At 51.3% G+C, this 20996-nt stretch overlaps 1 protein-coding gene across 12 annotated transcripts in view; it reads right to left on the bottom strand.

Annotated features, from left to right (window-relative positions):
- The window catches only part of HHAT (hedgehog acyltransferase), a 300447-nt gene that overhangs the window by 260544 nt on the left and 18907 nt on the right, over window positions 1-20996 (bottom strand). For all 12 annotated transcript variants that reach the window (XR_016219599.1, XR_016219600.1, XM_008268452.5 and 9 more), the window contains one exon: window positions 9900-9967. Coding sequence is in view for 9 of the 12 variants with exons in the window: in XM_008268452.5 (XP_008266674.3) it covers window positions 9900-9967 (68 nt within the window). In the remaining 3 variants the exon portion in view is untranslated. The remainder of the gene's footprint in view (window positions 1-9899; window positions 9968-20996) is intronic.

Below are 20996 nucleotides of genomic sequence, written 5' to 3'. Positions count from 1 at the left end.
CACACACACACACACACACCCATAAATGAGTTTCTGTGGAACTACTGAAATCTGAATGAAGTCCGAATTATACTACTGTCCAGTTTAGAGTTTCCTACACTTATGTGAGACTCTCCATCAGGGAAGCTGGGTGGAGTCCTCTATTATATTGCTGCAACTTCTTGTGAGTATATAATTGTTTCCAAGACCCAACATACAAGAAGGATAAAACCGGTTACTATTCCAATACCATCCTGGTTCAACCAAACTTCTAAATCAGACCTCTGCCTCGCCCCCTAGTGGTAGCGCCTGGGAGACACGCTGTGATTACTGCTTGTGCCAAGTTCATGACTCGGACATCATTTGCATATCCGTAGTACCTTGTAAACAGTACAATACTTTCAAGCTTCAAACAAAAATAATTGTTGAAACTCGGACTTGTTTCTTACTATAGAAATTCTTAGAAAAAAGCAAAAGACAGTCTGAAGAGAAATTAGTATACTTTAAAAGGCTACACTCACTGCTCCAGTGACAAACTCCTAGTTCACTGACGGTGGGTCTGTCACTAAGCATTATCTAGCGCTTAAAATTTGTGCAATGAAATTTGAAAATGATCACTACGAAGTTAGAAATGTTGAGCGGGGAGAAGCTTTGTTTTAAGCTTGGAAGTATTCCAACTCAACATTATACTGCTTCAGCATCACCCAGACCCAGCTGCTGCAGTCATCTGGAGGGCAGACCAGTGGACGGGAGATCTGTCACTCCTTCTCTCCAACTCTGGCTTTCGAATAAACAAATAAATATTCTCTGTGTGTTTTGAGATTGATTCATTTGAAAGTCAGAGTTGGGAGCGGGAGGAGGAAGGAGGGAGAGGGTCTCCCATCCACTGGTTCACCCCCAAATGGCTACAAGGGCTGGGGCTCAGCCAGGATGAAACCAGGAGCTTCTTTGGGCCCCTGAACCCACATGGGAGCCCCGAACACGTGAGCACCTGCTGCTGCTTTCCCTGGCCATTAGCAGGGAGCTGGATCAGAAGCAGAGCAGCTGGGACTCACACCAGTGCCCATACGGGATGCTGGCACTGCAGGCAGTGGCTATACCACAATGAGTCCCAATCTTTTATTTAAGGTTTTCATCCATGTCTCAAACCTAAGTAAGAGAACACACAACCTTTCTGTTCAAATCCACCTCCTCCAGGAAGCCTTCCTGGAGATCAGAAACTGAGCCACATTTGCCTACACCAACCAGGGACAACATACATACAGAATACTCTAGAAGATGCCATGCCAGGGCCAAGCTGTCAGGCAGGACACGGAAGTAGGGCCAGCTGTCCTGCCTGTGGACAGGCCCCAGCTTTTCCGACTGACTGATACCTCTTGTCCCTTGTCAAATACTTAGAGCACCATTCCCGTCAAAGAGGTAGGTCAGCTGGCGCCCAGAGTGTGAACTCCTTGAGGAGACAGGCCATGCCTCCTCCTCCCTCAGCCCCCACCTGGGCATAGAGCAGGTGGTAGGCAAACGCTCACCACTCCCAGCAGAGGAGTTTCCCTTCATCTCCGACTCCAACTCCCCAACATGCAGTAGGCTTTCAGCAATGTCTGTTGGGCTCAGGAAAACGTGCCCGGCAGGAGAGGGCCCTCCTGCAAAGGGTGCTGGTCTCTTGGCCACGCTGGCTTTGTGGCACGGAGACTTCAGAGAGGTCAGCCCTGACCTCACTGTCACTAGGCCGCAGCCCCCGAAAGCCTACCCCTGCGTCCCTGCCAGTCTCTGCCTCCCTCCATCTGCTGGGAGATCAGTATGACTTGGCTTTGCGTGTGAATTCTCAGCTAGGTCCTTATTAACAGATAACTCAATCTTCCACAGCTCTGCTCCATGGCAGGGCTGCTCAGCCGAGTTCCACGCCAGCCCCTCCAGGAACAGAGGAGGGCTGCAGCGTCTCCGGACAGCAGGGGCGAGCAGCCCCCAGGTCAGAGGCAGAGCGAAGACCAGAAGGTCAGTTGGGTTTGCTTCCCTCTCGCTATTCTGGACCTGTCGGTACACAGCCTCTGGTCGTCTAGTCTCGCCCCTGCTGGATTTGCTTCCTGGAGGTTTACAGGCAGGTAGGAGAGAAGTGAGATGGCACAGTGATTTCTTGGTGAGGGTAGAGACGGGAACAGGAGAGCTCTGCCCTACGTGAAAAGGGACCCTACGATGCAACTGGATAAACATCTAATCCACCTATTAGCTCCTAGCCCCAATATCCTGCCTGCTCCCTTCTCTCTCAACATCTGCTACACGCCATTAGAAAATATTATCTCATTTAAAACGGCCTTGGAAGGGCCAGCATTGTAGCATACATGCTGAGTAAAAGCTGCTGTCTGCCATGCAGGCATTCCCTATGGGCACTGATTTGAGTCCTGGCTGCTCCACTTCTGATCCAGCTCTCTGCTAATGCACCTGAGAAAGCAGCAGAGAATGGCCCAAATGCTTGGGCCCCTGCACCCATGTGGGAGACTGGAAGAAGCTCCTGGCTTTGGACAAGCCCAGCTCAGGCTGCTGTGGCCATTTGGGGAGTGAATCAGCAGGGGAAATATTTGTCTCGCCCTCATTCTGTAACTTTGCCATTCCAATAAAATAAATCCTTTAAAAACAAACAAGGTCCTTGGAGAAGTTGGTGGAAATATGGCGACACCAAGGCTCAGCTCTGCAAAACTGAAAGATCAAAGGGGCAGGGAATGAGTCAGGGGCTTCAGGAAGAGTTCACAGAAGTGGCCCCTGCAAGCCTTCAGTCCCTGCCCACCACCCTCTGGATCATGTCCCAAACCCATGGATAGCACCAACGGCTTCCATGCCCTGACTCCTCCTACTGCTCCTGGGTCATCCGCTCTTCATAGTCACCCTTCCAGCCATGCAGAATCACTCCTCACACTCAAGGCCCATGGCTGCCTTTGTGCACCCGTCCCTGACTCCCAGCCAACACGTGAGCTCCCATCCCTGTGAGTCAGGGTCACAGGCACCTTCTGTTCCCACAGTCCTGATGGCCTGCTGCGGAACTCGCATCACTGTCTGCCTCCGCTTCCCCAGCGTTCAGAACCAAGCCTGGAAGGTCACAGCATCTCAGGCACCCAGCACATGGCCTCGAAGCTTCTTCTACAGGAAGCACACAGTGACTGTTAAACAGATGAAAACAGAGCGGGGGGGGGGGGGGGGGCAGGCCTTTGAGGTAGTGGGTAAGCCGCTGCGAGCCCGAGTGCCTGAGTTTGAGTCCCATCTCCAACAGTTCCAGGCAGGAAGTGATGATTTGATTAGCTGAGTCCCTGCCACCCACGTGGGAGATCTGGATTGAGTTCTGAGCTTTTGGTTTCAGCCCGGCCCAGGCCTGGCTGTTGTGGGCACTTGGGGAATGAACCAATGGATGGGAACTCACTCTCTCCACCCCGTCGCCTTTCTCAATGCAAATTAAAAAAAAAAAAAAAAATCAGAGCACTGCTGTTTGTGCAAAGTATTGAAGTCCAGAAACATTTAGAAACAGGCTCAACCTTAAAAATCCTTGTAGGAAAAGCTTGAGCAGCTAAGAACTGTGTCTCAGCTTTAGAGAGGCACCTCTTCTCTCTCCATCAAATGCCACCCACCTTCCTGTCCCCCCTAAGTCTCCTCGTGGACACCCTAAGATCCCCTCTGTTTTTACTTCTGCAAGAACGGCTTCTGAACAGGTGCACCCCAGTTTCCTTGTCCTCCAGGAGCCAAAGAAGAACTAGCCATTTGTCACACTCTTCACGAGGCACGGGGATCTGACAGCTCCCTTCAGTAGCAATCTTCCTCTACATGGACCTGTTTCTACAACAGCAGTCCCTTGCCAGAGGGGGGATCAGCAATTCCTTTTGAAGAGAGAGACAGCGAGAGCAAGTTCCCATGTGCTGGCTCCCTCCCAAGTGCCCACAACAGCTGTGGCTGGGCCAAGCCAAAGGCACGAGCCAGAAACTCAATCCCGGTCCCCGACATGGGTGGCAGGGACCCAAACAGTTGGGCCACCTCCTGCTGCCTCCCAGGGTGCGCATTAGCAGGAAGCTGGAATCGGCAAGAAAGCTGGGACTGGAACCCAGCCACTCTAATATGGGATGCAGGCAGCCCAAGCACTGCTGAACCACGAGGCCAAGCAATCACAATTTCTAATACCAAAGAAAGGAAATAATCACCCACAGAAGAAAAAGCTACGGTGACCACCAGCACAGGCAGTGAGCATCTGCTCAGTGCCAGGCACACACCCGGGCCTGATTTATATCCACCACCTCTTTTCTGGAACAGGGGGTGGGAGGTAAGCAATTCCAAAAGTTCATGGAAAAGGGAATTAAATACAAGGTATTTTGTGCAAAAAAAAATAATTTTAAATCCATGTAGTCCTTTCATAATACACACTTTCCATGAACTTTCTGAAGACCCCCTCATAAAACTGAGGCTCTGGGTGCTAGCGCTGTGGTGTTGTGGGTAAAACCACTGCCTGCAGTGTCAGCATCCCCTATGGGCGCCGGTTTAAGTCCCGGCTACTCCATTTCCGATCCAGCTCTCTGCTATGCCTGGGAAAGCAGCAGAAGACGGCCCAACTCCTTGGGCCCCTCCACCCACGTGGGAGACCAGAAGAAGCCCCATCTGCATAGAAGGCCCAGAAAAAGCTCCTGGCTCCAGATCAGCCCAGCTTTGGTCATTGTGGCCATTTGGGGAGTGAACCAGTGGATGCAAGATTCTCTCTCGCTGCCTCTCTGTAACTCTGCCTTTCAAATAAATAAAATATTTTTAAAAATTGAGGCTCAGAAGTCATTGATTTTCCCAGATGTTGCAAAGCCAAATTTGAACTCAAGTTCACCCAACTGCAAACCTGACCTCTTTCTGTAAAAGGGAAAAAAAAATGCATTTGTACCCATTTAATGGTGAGCCTACTGCTAGCAACAAGTTTCCTATACCAAGCAAGGGATGGGCACCCATCCTTTGGCACCACTAGAGTGAAGACCAACAAAGAGACGGGTAACACCCAGCAGTGCAAGGCCAAGCTTGGCTCGAGCCCTGCCTGGCCACAGGCAGGCCCCCACACACATCAGCGGAGGTGGTCGCTGCACGCCTGCGAGAGCAGACAGGACTAAGCATCAGACGCTGCGGCACATGGAGGCTGAGCGGCACTTGACAGCTGTACCTGCGGGAGCTCCCCCGCCACGTCTGGAACCCTGGTGAGTACAGTCGGCACTGTACAGAAGCAATGACAAAGCTCCAAGGTGTTCCCGATTTGGGTTATAATCCTCCAAACCTTATCAAAAACTGGAGGGCTGGGGCTGGCATTGAGGTGCAATGGGTTAAGCAACCACTGGCGACACTGGCATCCGTATCAGAGTGCCAGTTCCCGTCTCAGCTACTCTGCTACCAATCCTCCTCCTTGCTAATGTGCCTGGGAAAGCAGTGGTGGGTAGTCCAAGCGCTCCAACACCTGCCACCCATGTGGGAGACCCAGACAGAGTTCCTGGCTCCTGGCTTTGACCTAGCCCAGCCTTGCCTGTTGCAGGTATTTGGAAAGATATCTCTTCCATCTCTCATCCCTCCCTCTTTCTCTTTCTTGTTCTCCCTTTCAAATAAATCAATCTCAAAAATCAACAAAGGAAGCCGGAGGAGTATGGTCAGGTGCAGCCCCCTTCCACTGTCCTGAATGAGGCTTCACTTGGAGTCTACATCTCTTACGTCTTTCCTTCTCCCAACCACAGCGACTCCCACCAGAACATGATCTCCTCCACGGAGGATCCCGCCACATGCGACCCACTCCTCCTCCCAGGTCCCTTTTAGTTGTTCAATCACGACAATGATCTTCCCCTGCTCTGACCACAGATACTGTTCCACTCAGCCCTGACCCTTACTCGTCCATCTCTGTGCGTTCAGCACTCACGCACTTGACTTCAGAGCTGCAGCCTGGTACCACGTGAGTCACCCTTTCCTGAAGTTAAAGCCTACAACACGCTAGCCTGCTCTGGGCTAGGCCTTCAAGATGCAGAAGTGATGAAATCCCGAGCCCTCACCTTGTGGGCCTCCTAGGCTCGTGGAGACGGATAATGCAAATTAAAATGGTACAGATGCGTCACAGCCGCACACCCGCAAGTATCCAAAGCGTCGCATCTCCCTGCTTATTCCCTTCCTGTCACTGAGCTCCAGCTGTGGCTGTCATGGTTGCTCACTTATTTACTGTTGGTTCGTCTCCACAAGGAGACAGCAGGATGGGAACCTGTGTGTCTAGTTCATCTCTGCCCCCGGCACTCACAGCAGACATGAGCACAGAAACACCCACGCAAGACAGACCGCATTTGTGCAAGGAGGCAGGGGAATGTCGGGAGCCACGTGCACTAAACCCAGCTCTGAGGTTCTTCTGGGCTGTGCGTCTGAGACAGGGAGACGCAGCCAAAGCAGGGATGTGGGTACAGAACACAGGGAAGGGGCGGACACAGCACAGGAGATCATGGCCTAAGCAAAGGTACGAGGGAAGGCGACCAAGTCCATAGCTACTCGTCTATGCCAGCTCTCCTCGAAAGTGGGTGGGGGCAGGTTCCAGGAGTCTGCCTTTGGCTTGGCCCAGCCCTGGCTGTTGCAGACATTGAGGGAGTGAACCAGCACATGGGAGATCTGCCTCTGCCTTTCAAATAAAAAGATAAATGAATCAACATTTTTAAAAATAAAAACCCCAATTTTTAAGAAGTGGGTGGATTTTGCCCCCTAGGGGACATCTGGCAATGCCTGACTTCTGGTTGCTAAGACCTGGGGCAGGAATGGTGCTGGCGTCTGAGGAGCAGTCTGGGGGTGGTGCCAGCTGCCCCCCCACCCCACCCCGGCGTCCAGAGTGGCTTCCCCATGGCAGAGCGGCACCTGCTCTCAAAGGCCGGCAGTGCAGAGGTGCGACTCCCTGGCTGCAGACTGACATTCAAGGGGTGCAGAGAGCATAGGGTCTCCTCCCAAGTTCCCAATCCCATTCACCCTTAACATCCTCTTCGGGTGGAATTTGGGCCATAACCATGTTTCTTGCCACCTGCTGTGGCCTCGGAGAAAGGAGATTTCCAGCCTTCATCTGTGGGACACGCATAGGGCTCACTCGTTCCCTCTGAACTCTACGTCTCCACAGCTCCCGCCCCATAAGCAAAGTTCCCAGCCAGAGACAGACGAGACACCAAGAGTTCCCCTGTAGCCCTGGATGGATGGCCACACGGTCAAAGAACAGACACCGATCGGGATGGCCCAGGGCCGTGCACCTGAGCCTGCTCAGCCCGTCCACGAAGGCAGAGTGGGCCTGAATGACAGCCATCCCCGACCCGAGCCCCGGTACCAGGGTTGTCATGGAGAACACCTATGGGGCGTCATCTCCCCAGGGCTCTGGGCCTCACCAGGCGTGGTGGGGACGGGAGCCGAGCAGCCAGGGAACAGCATGGCAGCCAGCCGGCCGAGCCTGCCCTTGACAATGGCATCTGCGGTAGCTGCACGGTGGGGGGGGGGGGGGGGGCTGGCGCTGCTCACTCCTCACACTGCCTCACAGCTCTCCTCAGCTGAGTGTCCTAGTCTCAACTGGGTCTGCTTGGTTTTGCCCCAGACCAAACACACCGTGTATTTGGTGTTGTGTGAAATGCCCGAATTGTGATTCCCAACAGGAAATGAGATCACCATTCTTCCCCCGCTACAAAAGATCCAACATGCTATTATTTCCTTTTTTTGTGTGTGTGTGTGTGTGTGTGTGTGTGACAGGCAGAGTAGACAGTGAGAGAGAGAGAGACAGAGAGAAAGGTCTTCCTTTTGCCGTTGGTTCACCCTCCAATGGCTGCCGCAGCTGGGGCGCTGCAGCCGGCGCACCGCGCTGATCCGATGGCAGGATCCAGGTGCTTCTCCTGGTCTCCCATGGGGTGCAGGGCCCAAGCACTTGGGCCATCCTCCACTGCACTCCCTGGCCACAGCAGAGAGCTGGCCTGGAAGAGGGGCAACCGGGACAGAATCCGGCGCCCCAACCGGGACTAGAACCCGGTGTGCCGGTGCCGCGAGGCAGAGGATTAGCCTAGTGAGCTGCGGGGCCAGCCACAATTATTTCTAAGAGTAGGACCTCCAACGCTCACAAAGGCATCTCCTGCTATATTTCAAATTCCATTATGACAGAACGCTTCCCGAACTTCCCCATTTCTGTAATAGGCACAAAAATCACATCCTTTTATGTCTTCACCAATAACCCTAAAAAGAGCTCACTGAAGTAGGAAATATTGATGCAGGAACTGAAAACTCATTTTACATCCAGCTTTTCATGGAAATAACCAGTCAAACAATAAAAACCAGGAGCAGGGGAGAGTGGGTGGGTGGCAGGCATCTGGCCTGGGGGTTGAGAGGCCCACGTCCCATATTGGCGCACCTGGTCCGATTCCTGGCCCTCCCCAGTGCCGGCTTCAGGACTTGAGTCCCTGCTGTCCATGTGGTAGACACGGATTGAGAGTCTGGCTCTCAAGATTCTGGGCATTTGGGGAATGAACCAGCAGACGCGGTTCCCAAGTTCTTTAAAAACAGAAGTCGCTCCTTAAGTGGGGTGCACACTCTTCCTATCCCAGACACGGCTGTGTACCCAGCACAGTGCCTCTCTACAGAGCCGAGAAAAGGGACAGGCGTCGCGATTCTGAGCAAGATGTGCAACTGTCGTGGTAGGAAGGTGGCAGTAGCAGTGCCCAGTTTGGTACAAGTCATCTTCCGAAAGCTCATTTGTAAGCAGGGTGTTCAACTTGGAACACAAGCTTTATCTTATGGCCTCGAGCTACCCACAGAAGTTGACCGAATCTGACACATATCAGGCACTCAACATACTTAGAGTCAAAATGGTAAAAACAAAACTAAAAGCTTTGAAAGCACTTTTAAAACATACTAAAATACTTAAATACACAGCTCATAGTAAACCCTGAGCCATGAGTAGGGGCCCCACTCCCTCTGTGAGCCAAGTGAAATGGGGTGCTGGGAAAGCCCAAGAGGGGGAGAACCCCAAACCCCAGGGAAAGGGCTTCTGGTAGAAGAGAATGTGCGTGGGGCCAGCACTGTGGAGTAGCAGGTCAAGACTGACACCGGCATCCCACACGCGCGCTAGTTCCACTCCCAGTTGCTCTACTCCAATGTAGCTCCTGCTGGTGCGCCTTGGAAGGCTTCTGCCTTAGTGCTTGGGGCCCTGCCACCCACTTGGGAAACCCAGATGGAGTTGAGGCTCCTGGCTTCCACCTGACCCCCCCCTGGCTGTCGCAGCCATTTGGGGAGTGAACCAAATGATGGTAGATAGGTACCCCTCTCCCCCGCATCCCCCCCCCCGCCGGCTCTGTTTCTGATTCTACCTTTCAAATAAACACCTTTTTAAGAGAAGAACATGCTGTAGCAGCTGTCCACTGGAAGCAGGGGCTGTAGGACCACTATGACACTCTCTGGGACAGAGGGCACAAGACACCCTGCCTGCCACCAAAGCAGGCAACAGGAGCCATGCAAGCAAGCCCATGGCGCGTGAGTGCGGGGTTGGGGGACAGCCAGGAACTCCCAGGCAGCCTTGAGGCGGTGGGGACGGCCAGAGGCCCTGGGAGGCTGCAGGAGGCTGTCCCCGCCACTGTCAGTGATGTCCCAGGGCCCCGAGTGGGTTCTCAGAGATCTGACTAGGTCAGGCAGCAATTTTCTATATTCCAGAGGTGGAAACCGTGCTACTGCCGATAAAACTACACAATCGGGTTCCTGCGATCTTAAGAAAGCAGGATGAGGGACGGGAAGACAAAGCCCATGGCAGGTGCATCGTCCAACCCAGCATGCTCACTTCACTCCAGCGTGAGGCTGGACACTCCACCTTGGTCTGCTCTAACCAGAGTGACGCCAACGCACTGAAACCGGAATTGAAAAGGGAGAAGGGTTATCATTCGCCTGATTTGTACCTTCTTTAAGCCTCCAAATAAAGTGTCCGTCTCCAGCTCAAATTCTTGGTCCAGCTCCTCTTCGTGCTCTGAGAAGAAAAACAACCTCCATTAGTCAGAAACCCCAACTAAACCAGCTTGGCTGAACAGCAGCACCACCGAAACCGGACGACATCCCGGAACAGCTACCTGCGGACCGAGCAGCAGCTGGGGAAACAGGTCTCACCCGGCCTCCTGTCTGGGTTTCTGTGACCCGACTTCCAGGGACATGTGGTAGGGCTGATGCAAACGTCCCTTTCTACTTATCAAAGCCAGAGAGGAGAGCCAAGGGAGCGAAGTGTCCAGCACAGGGAAACGTGGGACAGGCACACAGGCTCCAAGTTTCTTTTCCAGGGCTGGTGCTGTGGTGTAATGGGTTAAGCTGCCACCTTTGTCACCGGCATCCCACATGGGCACTGGTTCGAGTCCCGGTTGCTCCACTTCCAATCCAGCTTCCTGCTAATGTGCCCGAGAAGGTACCAGAAGATGCCCCATGTCCTTGAGCTCCTGCATGTATATAGGGGACCCCAGTGAAGCTCCTAGCCCAGCCCCAGCCATTGGAGCCATTTGGGGAGTGGGCCAGCACAGGAACAATTAATCTAACTCTTTCAAATAAATAAATCTTTTTTTAAAAAAAAGCCCCCCCCCCCACACACACACACAGACCACACCGCAATGTCCTGGTGATCGTAATGCATGCTGTGTTAGAATGTCAGGAAATTAAGCAGATCATGAGAGAAATCAGCATGTTTGTAACTACACAATTGACTGAACACGAAACAGCTAAAATTGTCACCCAAATCCTTCCCGAGGGTGTGCAATAGGCAGGCATGGTGTGAGAGAGGGACGAAACAGAACCACACTGTCTTGGCCTGGGCCTCAGGAAGGCAGACCAACAGCTCCTGGGGACGTAGTGCGGCGCGGTGCAAGGCGGGCCAGGAGACGGAGCTGAGGGGAGCTGCGGGGTTCCGAGGTCTGCAGCGGGATGGGCGAGGGCGGAGCTCAAGACAGTGGTGTTTTTTTTTTTTAATAGAAAAACTTTTATTTAATAAATGTAAATTTCTAAAGTACAACTTTTGGATTATAGTGCTTCTTCCTCCCATAACCACCCTCCCACCCACAAACCATCCCATCTCTTACTCCCTCTCCCATCCCATTCTTCATTAAGATTGATTTTTAATTATCTTTATATAGAAGATCAACTCTATACTAAGTAAAGAAGCTAGAGATGAATACTTAGCACTCAGTCTAACGGTAGTGATAAAGCCACAGAATGGCAGAGATTCTCCCCCAAAAGGGACAAAGAGTAAATAGACAAGAGATCGAGGAAAAAAAAAATCAAGGCTTCTCAGACTAACAAAGGTACAAAACCCACAGGAAACTGAAAAGCAGCTACCCAAAGGGGAAATGTGGGGATTAGCATCACTCAGTCATTACCATGAGATGACGCTGGTTTCAGGGGAGGACCAGAGAGGATCGCACATGCTAGAAACAAATGGCAGCTCCAGCTCCAAACCATAGACTAAGGCTCCCAGCACCAAGAGGAGAGGACGAGGCACTGCACACAGGCCCACGGCACCACACGCGACCAGAAGCCTCCTCCCCATCATGTTCTCTGTGCTCCTGGAGAGCTTCGGTGCTGCGTGGTTGCCACGCGCCATGGCTGCAGCTGCACACAAATTGAAACAATGTAAAACCTTGAGCTTTTTCTTATGTTTTAAGAAACATTCTCACTGCTTATGAATGTGTATCTATTTGCAAAGAACTTTTCTCCAGAAACCTTTTATCTATGGAATACAAACTTCATATTTAATAATTACAACTATAGGAACATGGCGATTCTTCCCACCCCTCTTCCTCCTCCCTCTCCTAGTCCCATTCTTATTTTTACGATTTATTTCAATTAACTTCATTTAACAGAGTTAATCATGTGTATAAAGAGTTCAACAAATAGTATGGGGGAAAAAAACTGTTCCGTAACAGTCAAGACAAGGGCTGTTCAAAGTCATTGCATCTCAAAGTGCCAATCTCACTTCTATAGATGACCTTTTAGGTGCTCCATTGGCTATGACAGGTCAGGGAGAACATATGGTATTTGTCAGCCATATCTGACTGTCTCTTCTGATCTCAGTTACCTGAAGTTTATTGGCTAACCCTGGATTCCTGAAGGTGGCACACAGCTCCCTCTAGTGGAGAAAAAGGAGCTATCTGCAGACAGGAGAATTAGGAAATCCTGCCCAGTGCTGTCCAATAGAAATGCGGTAGGAGGCCCACTCCCAAGCTTAAAGTTTCTAACAGCCATACAGCTGGGGAATATCCCAATATATGCAAAATGTTGTTTCGACAGGAATCAACATTAAACAGTGATTAAGGAGCAATTTAAGCTCCCTTTTTCTTATTTGTAATCCAGTGTACGTGTCATCCTGCCAGCACACCTCAGTTCAGACTAGCCACACAGAAGTGCTCTCCATCCACATGTGGTTCATGGCCACGGTACTGGCAGAGCTCTGCCTAGACCAAAACCGCCCCCCCTCCAATCTTTTATGGAAGTCCTACAGACCGCCCTTTGTCTGACTTGACACAAGCAAATGCTATACTGAAAGCGAACCTTCATCCCCACGGCCTTACATACAGACTGTCAGACCCAGTCGCCCTCCCCTGGCTTGCCATTCCTGTCTGTACTCTGACAATCACAAGGCAACTCCTCCCTGTGGATTCGCTAAATTAAGAGAGTGGTGCACGAGTCATGAAACTCAGATTTCAACGATCGTCTCCGTCTTTAACATCCTAACCCTGAACTTCACTCTGAGAGGCTTCACAGGAACCCCAGGCCTGGATCAAACAAGGTAATAACCAATCTTCCTTCACGGACCCCAGACAGACCCCAGGCCCACGTGGCCATCACGGCATTCTCGGAACGGTGCAGCTGAGCAAAGAGGCCACGAGCGCTGTGGACCAACCAGAGCCCTGCACGTGAGCCGACCACAGGCTGCTCCAGCTCAGCTTTCATCTAAGATTCACCCCCTTTCCGCCCTCAGGAAGCCTAGGAATTGAGCCACAGCTGCTCCACTCCTTGCTCTGTGCCTAGCAAAATAAGCCACTCCCTCCCACCTGCCCACTGCCAGTGACCAGCCTCCTGGACGTCGCATGAGCAAGCCCAGGCTTTAGTTGGGGTTCTACAACAACATGGAATCAACTTTAAGTTAGACCTTCAATCCATTTATGCTTTTGGAAATCCCTGGATTAAGTTAGCCTGAAGAGTCACAGACAGAACACAGACCGGGACCCCACTGCAAGAGATCTCCCCAAGAAGGCCGGCCCCTGGAGCCTCTCCGATTCTACCTGTGTGGGGGAGGAGCCCATACCCCCACCACTGAGCGGGACTGCAGTTTTCCTCGTGGGACTGCAGTTTTCCTCAGCACACAAGAGGCTGCAAACAGAAAGCCCAGAGTGGGTGAGAACGCTCTTCCTGTGGTGCGGGGCGAACCGTGTCACACGCGCCACACAGCACCATCGGGCAGAGCCAGCTGTCTCCTTACGCGTGGGTTCCATCTCCCCAAATCCAGTGTTCCATACGGGGAATGGAGCGATCTCTGCTGATGAGCCTGGATTCCATCCCCCACCACCACCAAAGCACACATCAAAGCCCACCTTACCTCCCCAGCGGGAGGATCTGCATTGCAATCACTGCCAATGGGCTGTGGCAGCAAACTGTTCACTTGAAATCTCTACCTAACCTACCTACCCCTCTCACTCTCAACATTTTGATGGGAAATTAATTGCGGGTGGGGGGGATAACCAGAAGGCAATAATCCAGGAGAGGAGGAAAAACAGACACACACCCAAGTCCAATGTCACCATTGGGAACAGCCACGGTGCCCGTCAGCTCCCGTGGATACTGGCTCGAGGAAGCCACAGGACACAGCAGATTATGCTCGTAAATGAATGGGAAAGAGGAGCAGAGAGATGGACTGCTAAGTCTGAGAATTTAGCGCTAAGCAACTCTCGAATGCTCATACAGAGAGGGCTGAGCAGGTACCGGCTTTCCACGACACACTCGAGGCCTGGGGGCTCTTTCCCTCCTTCCCCAATTCTCACTCGGGGAATGAGAACATGATTTAGAGATAACCCAAGCAAAAGATGTGGTTGTGAACAGGACGCAGAACGACCTGCACACACGGGCTGCCCATCTGCTACTGGCCTAAGGAACTCTGGGATCCAGCAGGGCCCACCTGCAGGTGCACAGTTTGGAGCAGAGTCCTTGGTGCTCTTGGGCGAGGTAGAGGCAGCCACATACGGAAATGGAAACTCTTGGACAGGACAGAGCCTGCGCACCTTCAGTGTAGGGGGGGCCGCCCTGGGGCGCCAGCTGGGCAGCAGGAGGGAGGAGCTGCCAGGGCTTGCCCCCCAATGCAGACCTCACCCCAAGGCACAGTGAGAGATCTATTAACAGGAAGAAGAAAGCAGCTGATATGGAAGTCACCAGCCCCTAACCAGAGGAGGAAAATACCTTCGCTCCCTTTAGGGTCGCGGCTAAGGCGCCTGTAATCAGACAGAGAAAAGGAGGCCCGCGGTGTTTAACGTTAAGTTGTAGATTGCACAGAGGCTTTCGTAAGGAAATGAAGACACAAAGAAACCGTTACACTCAGAGTGGGCTGCGGTGGAAGAATCTGACAGGGCGAGGAGTGACCTGGTGGCGCTCACCGGGGCTGCGGGCTGCAGAGGCGTGGCGCTCTTCTCCGCATCCCGGGGGTCCTCAGAGAGAAGGATGTGCCTTTCCTCCTGGCACGCAGAGGGCAGCTGTCAGACGGGGGTCCCACGACTGCCCCACAGACAAGGGTGGGGAGCACGGGAGGGAGATGGCCTTGCTCCTGTTTTCTCAAATGCCAAGGCACCACACTTTCAGGGTCACATTCCTGAACCCCATCACCTACCCTACGACCAGTGTCAGTACAGGGGGTAGGGGGAGGCAGTTAGGACCCCCCAGCTGGAATTCAGTGACTCCGATGTTCCTAAGACACTGAGCACAGACAATGTGGGAAGCATCCTATCCCGCAGGGGTAATGCGCCTGGCTCCCGTCACAAAGCCTTGATACTGAAAGCCTGTGCTGTGGTGTATTGGGTAAAGCCGCTGCCTGCAGTGCCGGCATCCCATAGGGGTGCCTGTTCGAGACCCGGCTGCTCCACTTCCGATTCAGCTCTCTGCTGTGGCCTGGGAAACCAGCAGAAGATGGCCCAAGTCCTTGGGCCTCTGCACTGGTGGGAGACCTGGAAGAAGCTCCTGGCTTTGGAGCAGCTCAGCTCTGACCACTGCAGCCATCTGGGGGAGTGAACCAGCAGATGCAAGACCTCTCTTTCTGCCTCTCTGTAGCTCTGCCTTTCAAATAAATAAGTCTTTAAAAAAAAAAAAAAAAAAAAAAAAAGGAAAAGGCACCTGGTGGCTGTACGCAGGTTGCCCGGTTCCTAGGGCAAGACCACCCTTTGAAGGCCTTTGTTTACCTTAGCAGCAACTTACAATCAAGTTCATCCAATCACAAAATGGGAGAAACTCCCTCCCTCCCATGCCCAGGAGCCTTAGTGTGGGGCACAATGTAGGAAAACTCCGCCCTCCACAGCAGCTCTGTTCCAGTCTCAGGGACAGCAACAAGGAAGCCCCCAGGCACCTGTGGGAACAAACAAAAGGCAGAACGCAGCCAACTACAGGGCCTCCCGCCTTAAGAACACCTCTAATGGGGAAATGAAGAAACCCCAGGTGGGGATTCAGACCAGTGCTTTACCAGAAGCCCAAAGGCTCTTTAAATACAAGGGCTCCCCCTGTGGTAGGATTATTTAAGGAAACATTTGCCACAGATCACTGAAGATTACAGACAGAATACAGCGCCTGTGACACTAAGGCACCCGTCCCCGGGAAGCACCACGCATGTATAGAATGTCATTCCCCTGTACGTTTGCAGGAAGAAGCCGCTGCACAGAAGGCTGCCTGGGCTCTGGGAAGTCATCCGGGTCCAGGAGAGCCGCTGCTCCCGTCATGTTCACAGCAGAGAAGAAGGCTGGGATGTACAAGCAAATTCAAGAACTAGTTCCTGGAGAGAATAGATCTACTGAACAGGCAAGTCTTTGATAAAGTTTTTTTTTTTTTTTTTTTTGACAGGCAGAGTGGACAGTGAGAGAGAGAGACAGAGAGAGAAAGGTCTTCCTTTGCCGTTGGTTCACCCTCCAATGGCCGCCGCTGCAGCCGGCGCACCGCGCTGATCCGATGGCAGGAGCCAGGAGCCAGGTGCTTTTCCTGGTCTCCCATGGGGTGCAGGGCCCAAGCACCTGGGCCATCCTCCACTGCACTCCCTGGCCATAGCAGAGAGCTGGCCTGGAAGAGGGGTAACCGGGACAGAATCCGGCACCCTAACCGGGACTAGAACCCGGTGTGCCGGCGCCGCAAGGTGGAGGATTAGCCTATTGAGCCACGGCGCCGGCTCTGATAAAGTTCTTAAGACAGGATTCAAAATGTAAGAAAATGATACAGAACTATGTCAATACATTTGCAATTGTCAATGAAACAGGAAAAATTGCTCATACTGACTTAAGAAGAAAACCTACATAAACCAATAACCCTGAAAAACTCCAAGCAGTTTTCAACACTTCTACTCCCAGAAGGATTTCCAGGGCCGGCATTATGGAACAGCGGGATAAGTTGCCACCTGCTCTGCTGGCACACCCCTACGGGCATCAGCTGCTCCACTTCCGATCCAGCTCCCTGCTAATGCGCCCAGGAAAGCAGAAGAGGATGGCTCAAGTGCTTGGGTCCCTGCCACGCATGCGGGAGAACCGTATGGAGTTCCAGGCTCCTGACTTCAGCCTGGCCTAACCCCAGCCATTGCTGGCATTCGGGGAGTGACCCAGTAGATGGAAAACCTTCATCTCCCCATCTCTGATTCATTTATCTGGAAGGCAGAGTCACAATCTTCTTGAGAGAGAGAGAGAGAGAGAGAGAGAGAGAGAGAGCGATCGATCATGCCTGGATAGACCTCCAAGTCAATGACACCAAACTGATGCACACACCATGTAGAGTACTTACACATACCTGGCTCCAGCTGCCTGCCAATCCAGACCCTAGGAGGCAGCAGGGATAGCTCAAGTCTCTGGGTCCCTGCCACCCATGTGTGAGACACCTCAGTTCACTTCCAGGCTCCTAGCTTCAGCCCCATTTCCACCCATCCCTGCCCCTCTCCCCGTCCCATTGCAGACATTTGAGGAGTGAACCAGTGGATGGGCGCTCTCTGGGTTTGTCGCTGCCTCTCAAATCAGAATTTTCAAAAAAAAAAAAAAAATAAGTAATTCAAAGTGAGATGAAACACTTACTGTTTAGTTACCCATTTGCAAAATCTAATTTAATGCTCCATTTCACATACACTGAACACATGCGAGATAGGCTAAGGAGTAAAGACTCAACTTGCTGAGAGCACAGAGTGGACACGCTCCTGGAGAGGACACGCTAACTGGCACAGCCTCCTCGGAGCGCAGCCCAAGTCGATCAAGAAGCTGAAGAATGTTCCTGTGGTGTCACCCAACGATTCCTCTTCTGCAAATCCTTCAGGAAAAGTCAGATACAGTAAGACAAATGCATTTCTTACAAAATAAATGAGCTACGCACTCAACTCAGGAAGCTGGAACAAAAAGCAACCGAGCAAAACCAAAGAAACAATAAGGAAAGAAATAAGAGCAGAAATCAATGAACTAGAGAACAAAAAACCATTGAGAACTCTAACAAGGCCAAGAGCTGGAGCGATTAATAAGATCTCAGGCACAGTTGATGAGAGGGGGAAAATAGGAGGAAGGGAGGTTTAGAGAGATGAAAGCCGGGAAGAGTTTAAGAAGACATAAACAAAATGTCCAAGAAATAAGCGATGACCAAAGAACAAAAGTGAAAACGAGTTTTATGAACCCCAATACAGTCATTCAATACCTACAAAAGACAGATTTCCAGAAAGCTACAAAATGTCAAAAAGGGTATCAGAAGAAACAGGCGTTTTAGACATAAATCAATAGGGAGCAGATTGGAACAAAGACATCCCTCCCAGATGCTTTCACAGTGGCCGCCTCCCACCACAAACATTTTTCACTGATGAGAATTCAATTGATTTTATATGGGACATCGCATTAAATCGCATTAAGTACACAGCTGTGGGGCAGGCATTCAGTCTCTGGTTAGGATGCTGACGGGACACCTGCAGCCCACACCACCATGCCTGGGATTCATTCACAGCTCTGCTCCCGAGTCTGGTTTCCCACTAATACGCACCCCAGGAGGAATCAGGTGACGGCTCAGGTATTTCCATCCCTGCCACCCATGTGGGAGACCTGGATGAAGCTTCTATCTCCCAGCTTTGGCCTAGCCCAGCACCGGCTGTTGCAGGTACATGGGGAGGGAACCAGCAGATGGACGCCTTCTCTGGCTGTCTCTCAAAAAATAATCTGAATACATGGCCCTCTTCTGGGTGGAAGCATTGATTTTTTTCACGCTTACTGTGCAAGCCTTCTGATGCAGGGCACATCCCACCTTTCTCCATGTTAAATGCAACAGAAAATCATAAAATGTTGCTTTATCCACTAAGCCTAAAGGCACAAGCTGAATGCAGTGGCTGTGAATTTGCCCAAGACTGCAGAGCCCCAGGGGTTTGGTCACCCAGCCTTGCAGACCAACACCCCACCCAGTATTTCCATATAACCATGGCTCTATACGTGGTGGACTTGTGGGGGTGAGGGGGGCAGATGCAGTGTTCCGCTCAGTCCCTGCTGTGGATTTTCCACAGAGATTCCATTGGACTTAGGCTGTTAAAATCATTGAGGCTGCTGTCTCTAAGGGCCTGGCAATCCTGCTGCTACTAACAAGAGTGTATCAGTGAGCATTTTGATACTATAATGAAACACCTGACACAGGATGCTTATGAAGCAAAGATGTTTATTTTGGTCCAGGGTTCTAGAGAGTTGAGAAAAGAAAGACACCAAGCAGCCATGGTGGTTTGGCTTCTGATGAGACTAGAGAATGGCCGTGGCATAGCATGTGCAGAGGAAGGACTACATGGTGACCCAGAAAGCACAGGGGACAGCAGGGCCCAACCCAGCTTTTATAAGGCCAATCCTCTTACAAGAACTACCTCCAGATGGCACACTAGCAGTGACTGAGGGCCTCCCACCCGGCCCACCTCCCAGACATGATCACTGGATTAACTGGATACCACTAACTTACAATGTTGCACAAGTTTGGGAGCCAAATAATGTTCAAACCAGAGCAGGGAGGGAACTGAACAGGCACCTAATCTGTGTCCAGAATGCGCAGTCCTATGGACACAGGAGTCTTGTCACCTACCAAGCATATTTTGAGTCTCTGGTATGTTCCAGGAACTACAAGTGTTCTAGATAGAAATTCTCTCAAAAAGGCATAGCACATTCAACACTGGAAAAAGACAAATCTCCCAGTGACCTAACCTCTATAATGCAGATAAGTAGCAGTTTTATTCCTGTCTGTTTTTTAAAGATATGAGACATGCAATCAAGAAGGTTTAACACTGCACTAATGAAACATACTTTAGCAAGGCAGGGGAACCCAGCTTCCATAAACTGGCCAAACTATTTCAGGAAGAAAATGTGCCTTGGGAGTGGCCTGAGACACACTTTGGTGCTGGCCACCAGAAGAGAAGCGTAAGGGACAATGCCATGGCACAGCGGTTAAGCTACCACCTGCAACAAGGGCAGTGCACCCGAGTGCCAGTGTGAGTCCCAGTTGCTTCACTCCCATTCCAGCTCGCTGCTAATGTGCCTGGGAAAGCAGAAGGCAGCCCAAGTACCTGGGCCTCTGCCACCCACTTGAGACACCCAGATGGAGTTCCAGGCTCCTGGCTTCAGGTCTGGCCCAGCTCCAGTTGTTACAGCCACCCAGGGAGCAGATCAGCAGCAGGGAGATCTGTCTCTCCCACTGTCTGTAACTCCATCTTTCAAATAAATCTTTCAAAGAAAGCAAAGTATACTGGATAAAGAGAGGCTTCTCCCAGTCCCAGCTGTTGTGGCCATCTGGGGAATGAACCAGTGGGTAGAAGATCTGCCAGTCTCTAATTCTTTCAAATAAATATTTTTTTGAAAAATAAAATTCATCTGGAATAGACTTTCTCAGTTAAAAGATTAACAATAGGGGTAAGCATTTGGCTTAGAGATTAAGATACCAGTTTCCTGGGGCCAGCGCTGTGGTGCAGCGGGCTAACACCCTGGCCTGAAGCACCTACATCCCAAATGGGCACTGGCTCAAGACCCGGCTGCTCCACTTCCGATCCAGCTCTCTGCTATGGCCTGGGAAAGCAGTAGAAGATGGCCCAAGTCCTTGGGCCCCTACACCCGTGTGGGAGACCCGGAAAAAGCTCCTGGCTCCTGGCTTTGGATCAGTGCAGCTCTGGCTGTTGCTGCCATTTGGAGAGTGAACCATCGGATGGAAGACACCTCTTTCTCTCTGCCTCTCTTTTGTATAACTGACTTTCAAATAAATCTTAAAAGAAAAAAAATGCCAGTTTCCCCACATCAGATGCCTGGGCTCAAATCCTAATTCAAGCTTCCTGCTAATGAAGACCATGGAAGTCAGCAGGAGACGGCTCAGTTAGTTGGCTCTCTGCTACCCATGCCAGGGACCTGGATTGAGTGCCCAGCTCTTAGCCCTGGCCTAGCCACATAAAGATAGTGTATTGACTTTTGACAAAGGAGCAAAAGTAATACGGGGGGGGGGGGGTTGTCATTGCAACAGATGGCGCTGGAACAACATTCACATGCAAGAAACTTTACACTCTTCACAGAAGTCCACTCAGAATGTATAACAGACGTAAGTATCAAACATAACACGTAAAACTATGAAACTTCTAGAAGGTTACACAGGAGAAAAATTAGACAACATTGGGTATGGTGAAGACTTCATATAACACCAAAGAGAAGATCATATCCAAGAAAGAAATAGACAGCTGTACTCCATTAAAACAAAACTTCTGACTTGTAAAAGACACTGCAAAGAGAACAAGACAAACCGCAGGCTAGGAGGAAAAAATG

The sequence above is a fragment of the Oryctolagus cuniculus genome, chromosome 13 (genome assembly GCF_051225735.1).
Source record: "Oryctolagus cuniculus isolate XC-2025 breed Fujian yellow rabbit chromosome 13, ASM5122573v1, whole genome shotgun sequence".
Classification (NCBI taxonomy): Eukaryota; Metazoa; Chordata; class Mammalia; order Lagomorpha; family Leporidae; genus Oryctolagus; species Oryctolagus cuniculus.
Note: the sequence above shows the minus strand (reverse complement) of the source record. Positions and strands in the feature narration are given on the sequence as shown.